The 20,807-nt window shown below is 38.8% G+C and overlaps 1 protein-coding gene across 10 annotated transcripts in view; it reads right to left on the bottom strand.

Moving 5' to 3' along the window:
• Positions 1-204: 204 nt before the first annotated feature.
• Positions 205-20,807, bottom strand: part of SWT1 (SWT1 RNA endoribonuclease homolog) — a 36,465-nt gene continuing 15,862 nt past the window's right edge. For 5 of the 10 annotated variants that reach the window (XM_009636902.2, XM_035892467.1, XM_035892469.1 and 2 more), the window contains 7 exons: positions 20,374-20,512; positions 19,126-19,271; positions 17,545-17,753; positions 15,718-15,846; positions 7,554-7,620; positions 6,579-6,643; positions 205-413 (listed from right to left, as the gene is read on the bottom strand). In XM_009636902.2, the coding sequence (XP_009635197.1) occupies positions 308-413; positions 6,579-6,643; positions 7,554-7,620; positions 15,718-15,846; positions 17,545-17,753; positions 19,126-19,271; positions 20,374-20,512 (861 nt within the window). In that variant the 3' untranslated portion in view covers positions 205-307. The other 5 variants (XR_004841726.1, XR_004841727.1, XM_035892472.1 and 2 more) reach the window with 5 other exon arrangements.

Here is a 20,807-nt window from a genome sequence, read left to right as displayed (position 1 = left end):
CGGAAGAGCAGCCCAGCACATCTGCGGCACACCAAACCAGCTGCATCAATCCCGAGCCCCTCACTTGAGACAGAATTCTATGCGCTTGCGATCCTTAACAGAAACTCCCGACATTTAATGCACGCGTGTATCTAGTCACTTTTTTCCCCTCAACTCAAACACAGAACAGCACCATCGAGAAAAAAGGCGGCAGGTTTTTGGTTCCTCGAGTACTTCCCTCACACACACCGGAGGAGTTGTTAAGACTTCGTTCAGACAAGGAAAATGCGGGGGGTGGGCACCGCAGCTCCAAATGCCGACCCAGGCATCACAGCCAGCCCCTGTTCTTGGCTTCCGTGTGAACGGATGCGTGACACTGCTTGATGGTGTGTTCCAGCTGGGCCAGCTGGCAGCATCCAACTTCCAACCTTTCCCTGGGGAAGAGAAGAGGCAAAGGTTATCAGCACACAATGGACCCATTTTACAGACAGGAATCTTGCCGTATATTCCTTTAAAACAAAATTCAAAGGGATTCTAATGCCATGCTCTAAACCCTGTCAAAAGCAAAGACTGCTCAGTATCTCTGGCAATCCAGATATATTTTTATAGCAAAATATCAAGTTCCTCATAAAGGGACTTCTGGTCACATATTCAATATGGGACACCTGCACTGAGAAAAAAGTACCATAAGCAACATTTTTTTGGAAACAAAAAAAAACCTAACCACCGTAAGCATGCATTTACAGTAACCACCAGCGATTCCCGTTTTGGACCATACAGCAGGCTGCAGGCTGGCAAACGGCGCTGAATGTTTAAATAGAAGCCACTCTAGTTCAGCACATGCAAAACTCTCCCAATTTCAACCTTCCTCAAAGCCAGCGAAACAAAGCTTCCATCCCTCAGCGTGCTTCAATAAATGTTGGCAAAACGACCAGATCCAGGATGTCGTTTCCTCGTCTCTAGTTTCATAAAAATCACGTGCAGGCACCGAACCCCTGCAGCTCTGCTGCATTTTTCTTTGCTCACACAGTTTGACCAGTCTTCCCTGTGCAGTTTGCCTGTTTTCCAGCAGTAAAATTGCCAAAATACCTCCTGCTATTTTTCTATTTGAACTCGGAATTAGATAGTAAAATTGGTTAAATGGTAAACAGCAAGAAAACCCAAAATCCTCGTTTCTATACTTAAGCTAGAGTATTTTGCAAACATGTTTGCTATTGCACGTGGGGAGGGGGAAAGAAAAAAATCAACCACGGATAAGGCAGCTGAGTTCTAAGAGTTTAAAAAAACGACCTCATGCACACATAAAAATTGTTACTTTAAACAATCTGTACAAATTTTTAAGTTCTTGCTTGTACAAGCATGATGTGCTTGTACATAAAAAAGCTCCCCTTCCCCCCCCCCCCAGGGAAAAGGAGCACGCGCTCTGCCCCTCATGTTGGGTATCCCTCCTGCCCGCTCACACCCTCGCAACAGCCCCTCGGCACGCGAGGTAACGCTGAAGCAGCAACTGCCCCATGCGATACCCGCGGGGTGACTTCTGCAGGCTCTTCGCTGGCATCTGCAGCCAAAGGCAACCCCTGAGGAGGAGCCGCTATGAGGAATTATTTGTTGCTTTCCTGCTAGGAAAGTGGCTGCGAAGCTTGAAACCACAGTTGTCCTGACTCGAAATACGATGTAGTACAATTTTTAACTACAAAGGCCTATGGCAGAAGGCAAACTGTACGGTTGTGATGTGTATAATCAAAAGGCAATTTCCTTATAAACCCAAGGAGTAGCAGCAACTTTTGCTCTAAAGCTGCTAAAATCAAGGATTTTATACAAACACCTTAAAGTAGCCAAACCACAACTCAGCGACAAGGCAGAGCTCCTTTTTACTTTCTGCTTTTCGTTGTATTATGTAAAGGTAGTTTTCAAATAATAATCAGCATTGAAAGGTCACTTGTTACAGCTTTCTTGGCAGAATGGGGGCTTTGGAAGGTTCAGTTCAAACTGTCTTTGGGATACTGGCATATAATGTATTTACACACAAAACAGATCTCTTGACTACACTGATTTATTATGTGGACTTTTGTTTCAAAAGAGGAATCTAAACCTGATGACACAGAAAACATGGGGTAGCTTTGGCTTTCAAAGGATACCTTTTCAAAATACCATTTTTAAAAGGCATTCCTCAAAAAAAAAGAGGAAAAAAAGGCAAGGTTGAGTTACACAAATGCAGCCTGAGGGCTTGCAGACCAGCCTCTGAAATATTTTTTTTATTACTATGCTGAGCACAAATTTACACTCATTATTTTCATGCAGATCTATATCCAACAGCTGGATTTGTTAGTCTGGGTTTTTTTTTTTCACTTGATCAACTTCTTTTTATGTCTTTTTTTTTAAAAAAAAAAAACCAAACCAAAACAATTCAAACTAAGGGATGCTTTTTAAAAGACACACACCATACCCTCCCAGTAGTTTTTGCTCCCACAAGTGACATAAGCTTGGCAGATCAGCCTGACAGAGGAGGAGATGAATTCCATCACAAAGAGCAGTCTAAATATATAGCATTTCTCCGGCAATAACCTATAGCACTGGCACAGCTACTCTGATGAAAGAGCATCCATCCTCCTGATGAACAAGCTCCATTCATCAGCTACAAACTGCGCCTCGAGTCAAGTTTTGACGCTGGCAAGTGAGGCACCCCCCGGGCAGCCAGCAGTAAGCACTCTGTGTAAACACCCGGTGCACCTACTCGGGCTATCAGGCAAGCCTGCGTACAGAACGAGAGCCAGCGTCGGGACCCCTCAGCAGCACCAGTTACATGCCCTCCGCAGCAGTGAGGGCCTTGACAGATTTCACGAAGAGCTCTTAAAAACCAGTGCAGAAAACTACCTCGGCTGAGACATGAGCATATCATTACCCTTATCTCAATTAAAACTCTCCCTACATCATTCTAGTCATCACAGAGTAATGGTTAAAATGGTAAACAGTATGATGCTACAGGCAGACTTTTAGACCCAAGAACAGTGCAATAGGTTAACTCAATGTAGTTAACTCCAGTAGCTAGAAATAATGTTAAAGAGGTCAAGAGAGATTATTTCTAGTCCCTCAAAAACACCATCATGGATACTGATTGTGGATAACCTCCACTGAAAGGCGTGACACTGGTGTGGGACACCCAACTGTGCCAGGCTGGCAGAAAGGGAGGCACAGGGCAGTGAAAAGGACCGTCAAGATACAGGAAAAGGGTAAGGCTTGCAAATGATGCAGTTTGTACTCCCCAGGGGCACCTGCCAAACAGTCCTGTGCTTCATCACCACAGACTGCGAGTCAGGACAACAAACCTTTGCTCTGACCACACCACACAGGGCATCTGGCCCCACAGCCAGCAGGACGAGGGGAGGCATGGGGTGCTCTCCCGGGCTAGCAGGGGAACGCCTGGCCGGAGGGATCAAGCACACTGCTATGACCGTGTCGGTGCCCATTCCAGACCTGAGGCGTCGGTGTCTTCCCAATCCCTGCCCAATGCAGTCACCTCCACCTCCTTTGGCAGTTTACTGCAAGGTAGGTGCAAGCAGGTGGAAGAGGAAGAAGAGCAGTGTGAAAGTCATGTGTAGCTTTCAAGCGTGCTACTTAGATGCTTAGGCCTCCAAACACTGTATTTTCTTAGTTCAGACAAGATCATAGGCTTGCAAAACAAAGCCTGAACAATTCTTTCTACCCCTTACCCTTTACATCAAATTGTCATTTATCAAATGATACAAACTGTTCACTGCTCAGCAGTGAAAATTCAAAAGCCTTAGCAAGTACTAAACGGGTAACTTTTAAGTCTTCACATTAGCTGTTTGCCATAAAAACAAGAGGGACCTCTCTGAAACTCTTCCTCCAATCCAGCAGCCCTACTGTCCACACTGCACACTTGAACGGAAAGGAAGGGAGGAAGAAACGAGGGCTTTAACTAAATCTCCCTTAATCTACCTAATTCTGCAGCTCACGACTGTGGCATGTTCCTACTAGTCAGAAGGGAAAAACTTCATTCCAATTAAGATTCACCAGGCTAGGATTTTCATAAGCCCACGTTATCAGGTCTGAAGAATCTGTACTGAGGAAGAAATTAGCAGCCAGGCCTGCCCTTCGCTAACCTTTGTATAATCCCAGCTCCCCCCTCGCAGGCTACTGCCTCGCCCCCTAGCAGCAACATTAGCTGCGGCAGATCTGACTCAGCACTGAGGACAGTTTTTGTCTTGTTACAAGGCTTTGCCCTCATCACATCTCAGTCTCTAGCAATATAAGGACAGGGGACGCGTGGAAGCAATGGGACGGGGTGGGGGGAACCCCACCAGAAAAGAAGAGGTCTTAGGTCAACACTACTCAGATCAATGAGAGGAAGACTGGAATCTACCAGGCAACTAGCAGGACAGTTCAGAAAAAAAAAATAAATTAAAAAGAAGTCACGTAAGAGTTTCTGAGGGAAAAACTTATTTTGTGAATTTGCTGAAGATGCAAAAAATTGTTACAGCAGATCTCTGGGGCCAGGTCAGTCTTTTTGTTCCATTTATGTCCTAAAGATCTGGACCCTAGTCCTTGGCTGGCATCTTCTAAAAGCTGCTGGGATACCAAAGCCTATAGTACCACTTAAGAGATAAGAAAGCGGTGAGAACTGTGCATATAGCTTTGGCTATTTAGCTTCCAGTAGTCCCTTTCCCTCTTCAGATAAGGAGAAACCCTTTGGATCCAAACTACAAGATGAGAGCATCTTTGGCGTATCCTGAAAAAGGAACAGGCAGAGCACAAATACTCGAGACAAGAATTTATCTGCGAAGAATTCAGAGGCTAGGCTGAAGTAAAAATGTTCGCCGGTAATTGAAGCGAGGGAAAACACATTGTTTGGTATGCTTCTGCCAAAGCAGAAGTAATCCAGCCTGCCTTAAAGCAGTCTCCTTTCTTGTGCCTTTGCTCATGGAACATCTCTTTTCAGCTGAGTGCTTTTAAAACCTCATTTAGCATCTCTGCTTTGTTGGGTGGAGTCAGATTTTATTTCACTTCTGTAATACCAAATAGTTTCATTGCTGTAATGACCAAGAACAACAATAAGACATACATAGTAATTTGAAAGCCCGTGGACTGAATTTATAGCAACAGATCTTAATCTTTGCTTCACATGTTTTCAAAAGTTACACGTAACAAAAATGTCACCCTCACCCTGGACTGCTCATCCAGAAATTGAAAGTTCTATCGGGAACAGGTTTTTGGCCATGAAATCTAGTGTGGCGCACAGAATTCACAACAGCAGTCCAAGTTTTTGGGCCTTCTGGAAAAGTATGGACCTAGGGACACCTTTCAAACATCAAGAAGCTGCAGTTCCCTCATTACCCCTTAGCACCATACCAAAGGCTGTGTGTACGCCGCACATTTTATACAGACAGTGACGGAGCTGTCCACAAATGTTTGAAAACGTAAGAACTACAGAAGCGCTGGCCACCAACTCAAGCCAGTTAGGCTTCTAAACTACTTAGCAATCTGCACAAATTCACAGAAGATTTAGGAAATCAGCATCAATCCAGGCAAAAGAAAAGATGTTTAGAATAATTTGCCTACTCAGATTAAAATAATCTGCAAGCCTTTCACGCAGCTGATGGAACCATGCTTCATAGCCTGGCAAATTAAAGCTAATTCATATCGATGTAACAGGAACATCAAAGGAAGTATTTACCTGTCTTTTAGTATCCACTTAGGATTTATTAAAAAAAAATATTATTGCATTTTAAAAACCTCACAGAACCTGGATTTACAAGCCCTCAATTACACAAATTCAGAAAGAAACCTTTTATGAGCCAGAAACTTTACTGTAAAGAACTGTAAGGCTTGCACGACACTCACTTTTAGATGAATGTTTTCACGGCCTTTAACTCAGCTGTACAACAGAACATTTATTTTCCTGTGACTGAACTGTAAAAAAGCCTCCTAAAATGGAAACAGCACTTGGAATCTTATGTTTGTTTCTCCTTTTTTTCCAACTGTACTTACAAATGGCTTAGTGACATACAATGGCTTAATTTATGATTTTAATAACAACAGCCACAATGTAGCACAGCAACTGCAGATATGCCCACTTTTCATGGTACAGTTCAGTCACTTGAATCAACTTGAGAATTGCAGGGTTTTTTCCTCTGCTGATTTAAGCAAAGTTCTCATAATAACGAGTTCGGTTACAAGAAGTACCTCACAAAAACAGAATTTCAGTTATAATCGAATTCATTTAAATGCAGTCTCATGCGCTAACCTACCTTACAATGAATGCTGACCTAAGCCATGAATTCAAAACTGGCAGAGGAAAGAGGGACCAACATCTCACCTCAAACAGCTGAAAATCATTGTGTAGATGTTAATGGCTCATCTCCAATTTAATTTCCGTCCTTTCCTACTCTGTTGTAATAGTGGGTCATTAAAAAAAAAGGGAAAAAGAAACCATCCCCACTCATCTTCCCTATGCTCCTCCTACAATGGTGATTTTTTTATTTATCCAAACGATTTTTCTCTTATGGTACGTTGGTTAATACAGTACATGCTAAAATGCTGTCTCAAAATCCATCTGATATGGTCAGTAATTGGCTTACCGATACATCTCTTGTGAAACACACTCATAGAGCTCCTCAGCAGTGAATTTTATACTGTTACTTATCTAAAATAAAGAACAAAGAATTAACATCGGAATTTACCACGTATCACGTATGGATTAAAATTATACAGCTGGTGTAACAGATATGGTTAATGCATTACGTAACAGGCTCTCAAGTTGAGACAGTACAGGAAAGCGTCATGCTATATATTATAAAATCAAATATTACAAATTCACAATCATGCTTGTATATAATGGGAGGGATAGGTATCACTCCAGCTTCATTTTCTAACAATTTCTGCACAGATCTAAAAGACGTTATATTATTCTTCCTCCCCTCTTAATTTAACCTATAATGCTATAGCAAATGAAGTAAGTTCTGACTTGCATTAGTTCCATAAATATAGTCACCCAAAACCCAAATATATTTTCCTGTGTAAGAGAGGATGGCAAATTTGAAATACGTAATATACTAAATGGAAAAAATACCTCTATTCTACCTCAAACATTCATTTCAATTTCTCTTCTTAAAAATCTTTCAGCACAAATGAGTTAAAGCTTCATGAATAACTGGTCATTTCAATTTCTCTTTTTTTCTCTGAACTGCAGCCAATACTCTCCATAGAACTACCTAATGCAATGTACTTGCTTGCTCTCTTCTTAAAACAACTAGGCAGGGATATTTTGATGACTTCTGCTTCGAGACTTTTTACTCTTGAAAGCGAGTCATTCATAACAAATGAGCGCTCAGAAAGGCACGCAAAGCAACTCATATACTGGTAGAGATTCAAGTAACTTTTGGTAGGTACCAACTGAAAATGTATTTTTACGTTCAATGCCTAATAAATAAGAGCTAATCTTCAAAATTTTAGATCAGCGGAAACACAATGATGAGACAGCTAACCCCATAACCACTTTAAATAAAAACTGTAACAGAAGTGTATCAGACAAAACATCAAAGAAAACTTCGTACCTCATTGCTTATGAGAAAGTTATAGAGGGTCCAAATGTCTTGGAAACTGCTGGTTGGGGTCAAAATTCTGAAAAAGAAAAGGTTTTTTTTTAAGCAAGTATAAAAGGATTTTTTTAAGCAAGTGTAAAAGGATTCTACGGAAGAGTTAAAAAAAGAGTGAGAAGTGCTTCATGAGAAAAAATATTACTTTCTTTAAACAAAAAGAAAATTCTGATCTTTGAATAATTTTCCCTTCCACCCATCCTTTTCCACTCCCTTAAAAGAATTAAATGAGTTTATTATTTCTTTAAGGACTTTCTATAAAGGTTTTTCCTAATTAAAAATTCAACTGATGTTTTTATGAGCAATTTCTCTGTATAGACGGGAAGAAAACCAGCAATAATTAAAAGCCTTTTGTTTCACATAAGCAAAGCCTGCTGTATTAAAGTGGAGCAACAGAAAAGTGACACGCAATACAAAACTTTCCCACACCAGCTAAAGCTTTAACTCATACCCTCCGGTATTCCAATGTACAGCTCAAATGCTACACATTTACACACCATTTTTGCTACTTCTGATAATAACCAATTCCCACCCAATACTGAGAAGTGAAAACAGGGTTTGAGAGCTGAAGAGAGGTGTCCTTACAAAGAACCTAGTATCTGTGAAACGCTGGTATTTTATTTGGCCAGGAATGCACACAGCAGCCAGCAACATTTCAGTCTTTCCCAAAATCTAGTCCTTGTTCACCATGTTACAAGCGGAGATACCACCTGCAGAAGAAAGCATCGGCTTTGGTCTCTCCATGAGGTGTTGTGAAGTTCTGAAAGACGTACACCGTTTTTCAACAAGGCTCCAAAAAAGATCCAGTAAGGAAGTGATTCCCTCAGAAATTAATTATCCTAATCTATTTAAGCAGATATAATTCAGTTATACCTCAGTGTAACTTCATTTGCATTCACTAGGAAAAAACAGAACCCTCTTAAACTTTACAAAAGGTACATTAAAATCTACATTAAAAAAATATGTAACACTTTACATATATTAAGAAATACTGATAAAATTCTGCCTTATGTTAAGTTTTAAGTATGCAAATAATGATTCAGAAAATGATTGGATTTAGAAAAAAAAAATATTTAAAAAAAAAATCTTTTTGGGAAGCTCTATTTACTTTCCCATGGGAAAGTGCCCAAATTCTTCCCTCCCTCCCCTTGCAAGCTGTAAGCCTTTATAAATGAATTAATTAGGAATTGAAAAAACCCAGAACACTAACAGAGTAAGTTAAAAATCCCAGTTAAAAAAGACACTGTATTTCAAACAGGCTGCAAGACCGTGACACTCCACAGGATTTATCGTAACTAGTAAGTCCGCTGCTTATTTTCATCATGATTTTACGTAGGAATTATCACTGTTACAAAAATTAGTCACACATTCTTCCCCACTTTGTAAGAAGATGTACCCAGAATTTTTTTTCTTAAACTAAAACACTTAACCTGACAACTAAAAGTCAGCACGTAAACCAACTGGCTAGTTTTCCTAAAAATACCTCGAAGCCTTCAACTGCTACCTCAGTGAGAAAGCTATCAGCTTTGACAGCGTAAAACCCCAGCAGAGACAATTTGGCAAACAACCTTGGAAACGCCAGGAATCTTGGCAGCTTGGACTGTAGCTAAGATTCCCACCGACCGGCTCCATGCAGCCTTTAGCCAGCAGCCCTGTCTGCATGGGACAATGCATCAGCAGCTTTAGCTATCACATCCATCATCTGCAATATAAATAAATGAGTATACCCGAGCCTGGGAAACTGTGATTTCTATCGCTGATGACTTTTGTACCATTCTGCCTTCTATTTAATGCCAAAAGGAGGAAAGCTGGCATGTTTGTTTTCATAAAATGGAATGCAAACCCGTACAAAACACAAAAGTTAAGATATTACTAATAGCTTCACCTGAAGGCCGTTACATATTGCCACACAATATGCTGGGGCAAAATATGTTCATCACTGTATTTTTCCTGCCATGCCAAGGACACATATGGAAGGGTGTAGGATAAGTAAGACTGCTGCCACAGCTGAGCTGCTGGTGGGAAACCCAGCCAGGTAAGCTTTCTGTAGGAAGGATGGAGGGTGGGGGGAAAGGGCAGCTGGTGAGAGAAAGACCTGTATTAACTGTGGGCTTCTGGATTTTGTGGAAGAAAAATGTATGGATGAGCTACAAAAAAAGTGAAGGAAGAGACTGAGAGCAGAGTGGAAGGCAGGATTAAACGGCGCTGCCTTTCCCTTTGACTATACGGCATCTCCGCACGGCTACTTCTGTTCACCTGACTTCTAACCTCCCAGGGCAAAGTAGCGGCTAGAAACTTCAAGTTTCACTCCATTGTTCTTAGCAAAGCTACATTTAAAGAAAGCCAGTTTGAAAGTAATTTTCAAAGCAATATTAGACTGCAATTCCAAGGTAATTTTTAAACCCCTGTTTTTGCACAGATCTGTAATTGTACTGTGAGTATGAAAGCAGCCAACACGCCGCCTGTATTTCCTTTCCCTTCATGAACGTAAGACCATGAAAGCACCAGCATCACATACACCGTAGCTGATCTTTTCTCACTGAAGGGAGCACTTTTCCATGACTGCTAGAGAATCTGAATCTTGACACCAGTTAGGATGGTGCAGACTTAAAAATGATTCCATTGATGTTTCCCAGACTATGCACTTTAGGCAGTCAATAAGGTAACCCTCACCACTCTTCCTATTCATTTCCCATCAGGACATCAAATTGGAAAACATACTTATTTTTGTATTGGTGACCAAAGTATCCTAGCAAACAGCTAACATTATTGGTTTAGCTGCCTACAAGTACCAAACACCAGGCAGATGTACAAACCGGCTGTGCTTCTGGTTCTTTGAAAAAAAAAAAAAAAACCAAAGTAAAACATGTAAATGAGCATACAAGTAACTTAATGTTAAATCCTGTAACTTATTTTATGGCGTTTGCTTGGATTATGGCAATTGCTTCTGGGTTTATAACCTGAAATGAGAAGTCTGACATCTGGCTCAAAGCTTTACAATATCTTCAAATAAAAGTCATTTATTGTTTTCAAGGAAGAACCATTGTACACACAGAGTACTGAAAAGAAGTTGGTGACAGAAGAGCTTGCCCAGTAACTTCCCCCACAAATTCTTAACAGGTCAGCATTCATAAAACATGCTTATTGCTGTTTTCAGCTAAATAGGAACTGGAATACAAGCTCCAGTCCTGGAATATATTTTTCTGTAGAAAACTGTAACACATTCCTATCTGCAGGGCCATGATTTCACACCACTGCTGCCGTCTACTGGTTTTAATAATTTTATATTCCTTTCATCTCCTGTAGCCACCATTCTGTGTTCTGGAAAACAGAAATTTTAAGAGAAGATGTACATTGGGAAACCTGGACATGTTTGTATGCACATTGACTCTGCACCTATTACTTCACTGAATCAAGTTGATATTGTTTTCGTTGAAGTTTCTCTGAGAAAATAGTCTGCCTCAGCTACAGAACTATGTCTAGAGAACACCCTCCAAATGGGCTGTAATGTAAAACTCTTCTAAGGAGCAATCTGAATCTCAGTATTGTGACCACTGCAATATTTAACCACTGCTTTTTCTTCTCTCTCAAGATGACAAACGTATTTCAAACACAGAGGGTGGAAAGCCACTGAATCACTTCACCTTTCCTACCAGCCCAGCCATGCAAAACCAAATTACAAACGACCCCACATTATGTACCATAGTATGGGTCTGTGCAGTTTTCTTAAAATATTTAGTACGTGCGGTAGAGAAAAGCATGTCAGAAAGACAGAAAAAGTGACGATTCGTAGCAGCTACAAAACTGCAGTTAGATACTGTTCTTGGGGCAGAAGGGAGAAAGGAGAGAGGTCAGACTTAATGATTTCTATCTCATCAGCGATAGGGCTTCCCAAACCACTCAGAATGCTTCTTTACCTACTGTCCTGTCACTCATCTGATGCCAAACGTGTGCCTAGAGGGTAAGATAGGATAATAAAAAATGGAAATGGATAGGAAATAGCTCAGGATGTGGTTCCTCACTTGTGCATAGAGAAGACCTGGGAAACAAGCAAAGCCTATCTGGAAAGGATCAAAAAATTAACTTGTCAAATACAAGGAAAAAAAAAGCCAACCCACAAAACAATCTGGCAGTGAAAGTAGGTCAGCCTGCCAACTGCTCACAAACACTAAAATCCTGGGTGATGACAAGTAAAGCGTATGGCTAAAAGTCATATGAGACTACATGGTAAGCACTCTCAAATCTGGCCAAACCTCTGTACCTCAGTATTTGCCACACTGAGCCATTCCTCTTTAACAGTTCCATGTAATCGCCTCTGGCTTAAGACTGATAAGACTGTCATAAAGCATTAACCAATAAAACCCTGTGGTTAATCAAAAAGGCATATGACTTAATTGTATAAAAGTCAACTTAACCCATTAAAAGCCCCATTTAACCCCACTGTCAGAAGATCAGGGAAGCAAAAAAGATGAGAAATGGAAAAAACCAAAACTTCTATGTGGCTTACTGAGAATTCCTCATTACAGTGCACTGCAGTAAGGGACTCAAACTGGTGTTACCATGATCAACACATGCCAGAGTTTTGTTCAACATCAACCTATTGGGAAATTAAGGGTATTTCTCCCAAAATAAAGTCAAGCTCACGCTTTCTTCTATTGTGGAAGTACTTCAGATGTCAGATCCCAGGGCCCCTTTGTCTAGATGCCTATTCCCTAGCTTTACAAGGTCAGAAAGGACCATGGCTTTTATAACACCAACCCATTTGTTCAAACTTTTCTGCTTTCTAGACTGGCTTAAGCGGCTGCCACAGCATCACCTCTGCCCTTCACCTTGTTAAGCGCTGTCCAATTTCAGCTGTATTTGACAGAGGCAGGGGTCTTGAAACTTTTTAATTTCTTACATCTCTCATTAAAATAGGCAGAAGGCTAAAGGACAAATTTGGGCCCTGGCAGCAGAGAAGGCTGTAGGTTAAGTTCAACCCTAATAGGAGCTGTGAAACAATCCGTGTGTGGGAAAGGAAACACCACAATTAGAAGGAAACCTTTGTCAGATACTGCACATTTTCAACTATATCAGACAAGATAATTAAACTAAAGGATACAACCCTACAGAAAGATGAGCTTCGGAAACACTATTACTGATGCAAAGTGGTTTTTTTCTTAGCAACCAAGGGGATGTTTCTGCACTAGTGCTGACCCACAGGGAGGGACATTTCTACATACAACTCCTCTCCACAAGATGCCTTACGGTTCATCCAACCATAGTCCCGCTCTCAGCCAGTCTATGTGTGGTCAAAACGCTCTATGGAGTTAATCCCAAAACAGTCAATTCAGTGATCAGTTCTGACAGCGGGGAATAGAAGGTGACACGGAAAACACTTGTATTTTATCACTAAAAGCTGTATTACCTCCAAATATTCAAGCTAGGACTTTTTCACTACTACTTCTTCAGTTGTCTCCTTCTCTGCAATCACACCACTATATTAACTGTAAGTCACTGAAAGGATTTTTTTCAAGAATATTTTTCAAGAAAAATAAATATACTCTAAGTTCAGCTTTAGAAATGCTGAGCAACCTAGGCAAAATGAGCTTCCCTCTTACTTTTGGAAACTTCAGACTTTTTGTTTTAATATTCTGTAATATATATATAAACCTACAATGATTCATAAATATGGCTTCTGAATCTTTGGAAAACCTACTCAGAAGTCTCAAACTAACTTAAATACCTATGCACAGGCTAAAACAGATTACAGTTTCTCTGCATTTCTTGCTCCACGATGCCCCCTACTGCAAATCCGCAGAACAAACTCAGAGCAGGCATTTCCAAGTACAACCTCGCACTAAAGTTACTCTGAGAATCATCTCGGATGCATTAATAATGTATTTCAGTTTAGTGGTAGAAAATAAAATTTTAAAAAGCATGAAAGGCACTTTTAAAGCCACTTCATAAATGTTATTGAGCATCACAGTAATCACATGGAACAGATTTCATTTCAAATAAAGTCAAATGACAGAACCCTGTTTATCTTTGCTCCAGATATTCTAGTGGCTTTAATCATAAAATACATCTTTTGTAAAATAGATTTCTCTAATATTATTTTTATTTTTACAGAGCTCTCCCATATACGGAAATACGGGAGATAAGTAGCTTTCACCAAAAGAAATAAAAAATTTCTTTTGTTATAGCGAAGTTTTAATGAAACACCTCTGAAACACAAAAATAATAACCTTGAAGCACCATGGTCCCATTAAGTCTCATCCACCACATACATAAACGGATACCACTGGATTTCTTGCAAGAACTTTAGGACTGGAATGAAAAGAACCAAGTTTAACAGTAAACTGCTTTAGTAAAACAATTTCTTTCGAGAAAGTCTTACACTGCCACTACTAAAATCAAATCTCATTTGGGAGTACTAAACCAAACAATCATCAATGAAAATTAATACCAAGCTATTCTATCTCACTTTCCTATGCATATTCTTCCGTCCTTACTTTCATATTTAGATCATTTATCTTTGAAAGAAAGACAACAATTCTTTTAATGCATTTGTCCCACTATTATAGTGTGCTGTACAGAAAAAAATCAGACCTATAACTTAGGTGTAACACTAGTCATGCAGGGATGGTCTTTTATGCTCATGTGAACACGCTACTTCACATGGGTGTACTTTGAAGCTTATTTGGGACTTACAGAATATGTATTTTACTGAAACACTGTAATTAAAGAAATATTCTTTTTACCATAATGAAAAAAAAAGCAACAAAAACTTATTTGGAAGTGGTGACAAGTGAAGCAACGATTTGCATGATTCTATAAATGAAAACTACCTGAAGTTCCAGGTGAGAGAGTTTCACAACCGTGCTTCAGACTTTTGAAGTGCCCTGACAGGTCAGACCTCACACTTTACAACTGGGATAACCATACGTCCATACTTGGCAGGACTGCTGTGATAGCTATAGCATCAGGACTGTGATCCTTCAGCAAAGATTGTAATGAACACCGCTATGTACTGGTAATAGAAGTTTAAAAGCTCATTACTATGGTACAATGATAGAAAGAACACTACTTGAAAAAAAATATATACGTATTAGATAATCTCTAACAAAGCTGTAACAGCCTACAATTGAAATGTAATATACCTCAACATTTACTTAAAAGGCAGATTGTTAATGTACAGGGCAAGCCCAACCATTTCAATGCATCTATTTCACAGTTTTCTAACCTATTTGCATCATTACTATGCAAAAAAAAGTGTGCAAAATGCTGGTTTGTTCCCAAATCAAATAGCTCCAGCCACTCAGATTCACGGCCTGTAACACTTTAGGATGCTCATGGCAGTTACTGGAACTTTAACCACAATTACAGACCAGTTCCTACAAACACTCTTCGAAGTCAGTGGGAAACTGAGGAACTCCACAACTGTAAGAGTGAAAATGTAAAGCATTATTCTGTAGCTGGTGCTGCCGGTGAATAAACTTCATTGCTATAAAAAAAGGACTAAGCTAAGACTACACAGGGGATAAATTATTCCTTCTGAAGCTTCATTTTTATTATTCCACACTCTTTAAAAAAGACAACAGAGGGAATATTATCCTTCCTAAACTGAGAGTCCAGCTGATTGATTGTCATTGCTAGTGCTGCAATACAGATTTTGACCCATGAACAATACTCTAGAATTGGTAACAGTGAAGTCCCAAAACTCTACATCCTTCATTGTATTGGAAATTTGCCCCGATTCCAGTGGGCCTCTCATTTGAAAAACAAGTGTTCTGAATTATTCAAAGTTTTGCCATCAGAGACAATGTATTAGTTAATTATGTCATAGCTCCAGTTACACTCTGAGCAGAGGCAAGTGGCTCGTTATCAAAGATCAGAAAATAAGTCCCAGGTCATGAAAGAGAAAATTCACTAAAAAAGAGCTGAATGTCTGCAACAGTTTCTTACTCTTTTGCTACGAAGTAATAGTTCTAGGTAGCCTTGATACCAAGGCTTTTACTGAAAAATCATGTAACTAAGCACACATAATAAATCGTAGTTTGGCATCAAAGATTTCAGTGACTTTTATGACTTTAAGTGACTGTTACTATCACCAGCTTTTATGACTAACTTAAATACTTACCTACTAATTCCTTCATGGATATCATTCACAGCTGCCAACAGTTTCTGCAGACCTAAAAAAGCTTCTTCAAACGAAGACTTTGCAGTCAAGGTTACTGCGTTGGGGTCCAACTTTTGGAAAATTTCAATACTAATATTAAAAAAAAACACAGAAGACACATGGAAAAGCAGTTAATAAAACCTTCAAAATTCAGACAAACCCAGTATCTATTGTATGCATTGTATTTTGACTATTAAAAAAAACCCCATCAAGGTCAAATGTGTATCTATACTAAAACCATGTTATCCAAAATAGTCTTAGAATAAATAGTAGAAAGACCATGCCCATCAATTGTACTTCTCTGTTTAAAATTTTCCTTGGTGACTGTATACCATAACATTATTTTGCCTTTGCCTTAAATAGATTTATCATTACTTGAGAATGAAACAGTCTTTTCATGCACAACCTGAGTACACATGAGTAAGCCTCTCTTAGAAGAGAATTGTTAGGTTAAAGAAGCAAGATAAAGTGCTTCCCATCAATTTTCCAAGCAGCTTCATTCTCCAGATTTATTGGAATAGGCTTGACACTCTCCCTGCAATAGTTGCGTTGGGATGATGAGCTGCAGTGCACTCATGAATCATTATCCCCACAGGTGCAATATAAGGAATATTTTCCTGACATGAGCAAGAAGAGTGTGAAGTGAACTCGGATTCTAAAATGTTATCCTCTTTTCACAGCATGGTCCTTAAGAGGTGGTAAGAGCCAGCAGTTCAGCTGCATTTTCATTATAAACTGGTACAACTGAAATAGTTTTTCCTTGATGCCTATATGAAACTTCCAAATTCATGATTACTATCCCAGTAAGAGAACTGTTAAGTAAGAGACTTGTTATCTGGCACAGATCCTCAGCTAACCTGAACACCACACCAAACCATCTCCTAACCAGCTTCAATTCAGATTAATTTGCACTGGGTAAGCCCAGAGGACTATAGTACATTCAAATGCTAGCATGGGAATGGCATGGGTAGAGTTATTATCACTGTTTATTAGGCAAGTCCTTAACAGACCACCAAAAATGGAATCCGTTTGTGTTTGACGTAACTCAGTGTCCCTCCTTTGAAAAGACTTCAGATGAAGACTGCAAAAAGAAAACACACAAGACTACAAAAGGAAAACACAGAATCTATTCAGATTTTGTGATAGCATCCAAGAGCATGGCATCTCTGTGATTTTCAAGCAGATTTTTCAAAACTAACTAAAATACTAATAATGGTAAAACAACTAAGGGGGGAGTAATTTCATGCAATTTTGAGTTTAGATGAGAAAGGAAATTCACCACTAGATTCTGCATTTGGATTTCAGAGTGAAGGATTTTGCTTAATAAGAAAACTTGTTATATTTCAAATTATTAAAATTTTTTTTAAAAAGTAAATGGTTTTGCATAGGCTAGTATACTTCCACAGGATTTGGAAAGAAAATAACCATGAGGAAGCTTAAGAGCCTGAATATCTCTTTTTTTTATGGCTAAAGATGAGATTTCCATGGATGTCTCACATTTGTGGCTCTCACAGGGTTTTCAACATCATTCTTCTCAGGCAACTTACTTCAGCCACTGGCCAGAAAAAGAGCAGCAGACTAGACAGATCACCGACTGCATCCACGTAGCAATTTGTACGCTCCTAACTTCTTTGTGTGACAAGCTGTGTGATTTTTTTTTTGTCAATTTTGATTAATTAACTAATAGCTTCTCTAAAATAGGAAAAAACCACCCTATTTCTAAAGTGGGTTTGTTTGAAAATTATGTAAGGTTGTGTAGAAGTTTTTTATTTCTTTAGCATACCATACCTGTACAAGTTTATTGTATTCCATACAGCTTCAAGGACTGACCAGATTTCCTGGTGCCTGCTTTCTTGAGCTACATGAAAGCTTGGATGTGACTTTTTTTCTTCACGGTTTTGAAGATTTGGTGTTATTGCTTCCATTTTTTCACATACAGCATTTTCCGAAAGAACCATGGTGTCTTCTGATAAATCCTGCTCACTGTCTGACTTCACCTTATAAAACAGTTTAGCAAACAAATAATGAGTGTATTTGGTTCCTAACTTAAGAAAACTTGAACATTTCTACTTTTTTTTAAAGCAATGCTCCAAAAAGCAAGGCAAATCTCTTCTAGTTATAACCATCTTTATTATAGTCTCTGCATCTAAAGCATCTCTCAGTCTTTCACCAAGTCTGTCTTCTATAGGTATATATTGGTATTTCTACAGATAGGAAATGGAAGCAAAGGGAAACCCTGTGCCAAGGCTTCCCCGGCATGATAAGCTGGTATAAATGGGAACTGCTTCTAACTCTCACTCCCTATGCCACAACTTATGGCACATTTTCCTCTGCAACAGCACAAAGTATTCATCTACTCATGTGGTAAACTGGTTCAGAAAATTTATCCAGGTTAAACTGAAACTGATCTGGCACAACCTTGTCTGTATAAGGGCAGTTCTTCGTGAAGTCAAACACCTGTCAGGACCAGGACAGTAGGAAACATGTTTTCAGACAGAAAGCCTGCTTCTTACGGCAGCGCTGTTCACACAACTGCGGACTGAAGAGGCTAACGGCATTGCACACTGAAGTTACAGCACAGTAGATAATCATGACTCCCCAAATCATCCTTGCTCTCCTTGACCACCTTATTTTTCCTTTCCCCTTCAGCTTTCTCCAAAACTGAAAAGAACTTTCTACAGATATTCTGACCTGTATTCTTTCTCATATATTGAAATATTTCAAGTCATCTATGCTCATGAATCCCTTCTTTATGCCATTACATATGGAACTAACAATAACCACAAACCAAGATGCTGGAAGTAGACATACTTCCCAAAATACAAAAGGTATCAGGACACCCCCCCATTCACTACCACAAAGCACATGATACAAGTGAGTCCTTTCTTCATGTGTAGCACCAGAGCTACCAAGACAATAAAAGCTGAAATAACACACCTAGGAATAGTAGCAGTATTGGATCAACGTCAGACACAGAAACAACAATTTTAACTAATCTTAATCTTAATCTTTAATCTTAACTTAATCTTAATCTTTAAGGCCCTTTTCCATCAGCTACAAATACAATAGAAAACGAAGACATTTTGCCTGAACACAACTGAATAACCTTTTTCAGTCACCCTCCCAATACTAACACATTTGTATTAAGGTAAAAAAAAAGTCTCCCAAGCATATACATAAAGGCAGATATTTGCTACATGAAAACGAAAGTTAAATTTGGGGTCTATTAATTTTGAAAACAGTCTAGCAAAATTTCCTGCAATAACTGAAATTACAGGAATAATTTAGAAATCTAAGCCAAGTTTGTACAATGAACATGAAGCAAATTCAAGAAGATGTCAAGTGAATGAATACTAAAGCTCCCCTTACCTCTGTAAGTGTTTGGTATAGCTTATTCACTTCAGCATAAGCCTGGGGAAGTACACCATTATAGTCTGACCTTGAACTGAAAGCATGGAGTAATTTTTTGGATTCCTGGAGCAAGATACCCACTGTTGAGGAGTCAACTGTTTTATCTGATATTTGGATAGTAATATCGGAAATAATAATAAAAAAACGCATTAGATGTTTGGAGTTATCGAACTTGGGAAGCAAATTTAATACTCAAATATCTGGATTAACTGAAGCACATAAAAAGCCTTGAAAATTGTTCAGAAGCATTAGGTAAAACAGTCTCAAGAGAAACATGTGTGAGGTTAAGATTTCCCAGTTCTTAATCAAGTCTTCCAAATTTATCCCAGGATCTGGCAAGAGGATCAACTGGCATATCTAAAATAATTCCACATAACAACAATATCCCAAAAGAGGTACATCTATTAAAATCAAATTCTTAAAGACATCTTTAAATAAATGAAAGGGATTTTTGTTGGCTTTTTTTGAAAACAAACCCCCTTGCACTCATCTATCACATTAAGTAGTCTTTAGTCCCCCATAATTTATTTGGCAAATGCACACATAACACAGTGGCAAAGGAGGGAGAAAGATTATTTGCTTTTTAAAAACAGTTCAGGGACGTTGGTGACCATTAATATATATTTTTTCATTAAACTGCTTTTCCCAACTTTTGCAGGTATAGAGATGTGTGAAATAAACTCTTATATGCCTGATAGTGTCCACACATTTGCTTTTACTGTCTTTGTATAAAAAGAAAAAATCCAGCAGAATACTGATTTACAGAAAAAAAAAAAACCAAACCACCAACAAAAACATTTCATAAATAATTTTTGTGATTTTTGCGGGTGATATTTAGACCATCTGGGACCACAGCTTGGACAGACTTGATCTTGGAATAAGCTTTCTCCTTTTCTTTTCTTTTTTAATATAATTCATAGCTCATCAATTTCAGTTCAATTCTGGCTTTAAGGCTACAAAAATAGCATTGGGATTTTGTTACACATCTGGGGAATAATCTGCAGATCAATGCAAAAGGAGGTAAGACTGTCCAAGGCACGGCTCCATTTGGATAATCTTAAATTGGAAAACAAGCAGAAGAGGATGGAATACATTATTATTTAAATATACAGAGTACAGGCATTTTCAAAGTATCTACTTCTGTAACTATGAAAACCACAGTGAGGTTTTTACAAGTTTACAATTAATATTTTTAGAGATTCTTACCTGTGCAAAGGTGTTTATAGAGACATTCAATGGTTGAAAGCAAACTCCTTGGCACAACATAACCAAAAACAGCCATCCAGTGTTTTTTATAACACTTCAGCAAGTTTGCTAATGTCCATGGTGGCTTCAGATACAGTATCTGAAAGATAACATACTGTAAATTCAAAGGCTGATTTTCAGATAGACATATTCCTACACATTTCACAACTGCTCTATTCTTCAATAATGTTACGATTTGTGCTTGCTGAAGTAGAATTTCAGTGATTCCTAAGAAATAAGGCCATCTTCAGATTTAACAAGTTTATCTATTAAAAAAGATTTGATTCAATAGCATCATGGATTAGACAGAGATGCTCATGTAAAAGCGTTCGGTGTACAATAATAATCTTTCAACATTTTCGTGATTTTGGGTTCCCCTTTTCTCAAACATTGAA

This window comes from Egretta garzetta, unplaced genomic scaffold, assembly GCF_000687185.1.
Source record: "Egretta garzetta isolate BGI_Z169 unplaced genomic scaffold, ASM68718v1 scaffold304, whole genome shotgun sequence".
Classification (NCBI taxonomy): Eukaryota; Metazoa; Chordata; class Aves; order Pelecaniformes; family Ardeidae; genus Egretta; species Egretta garzetta.
This window is presented reverse-complemented; position numbering and strand designations above follow the sequence as displayed.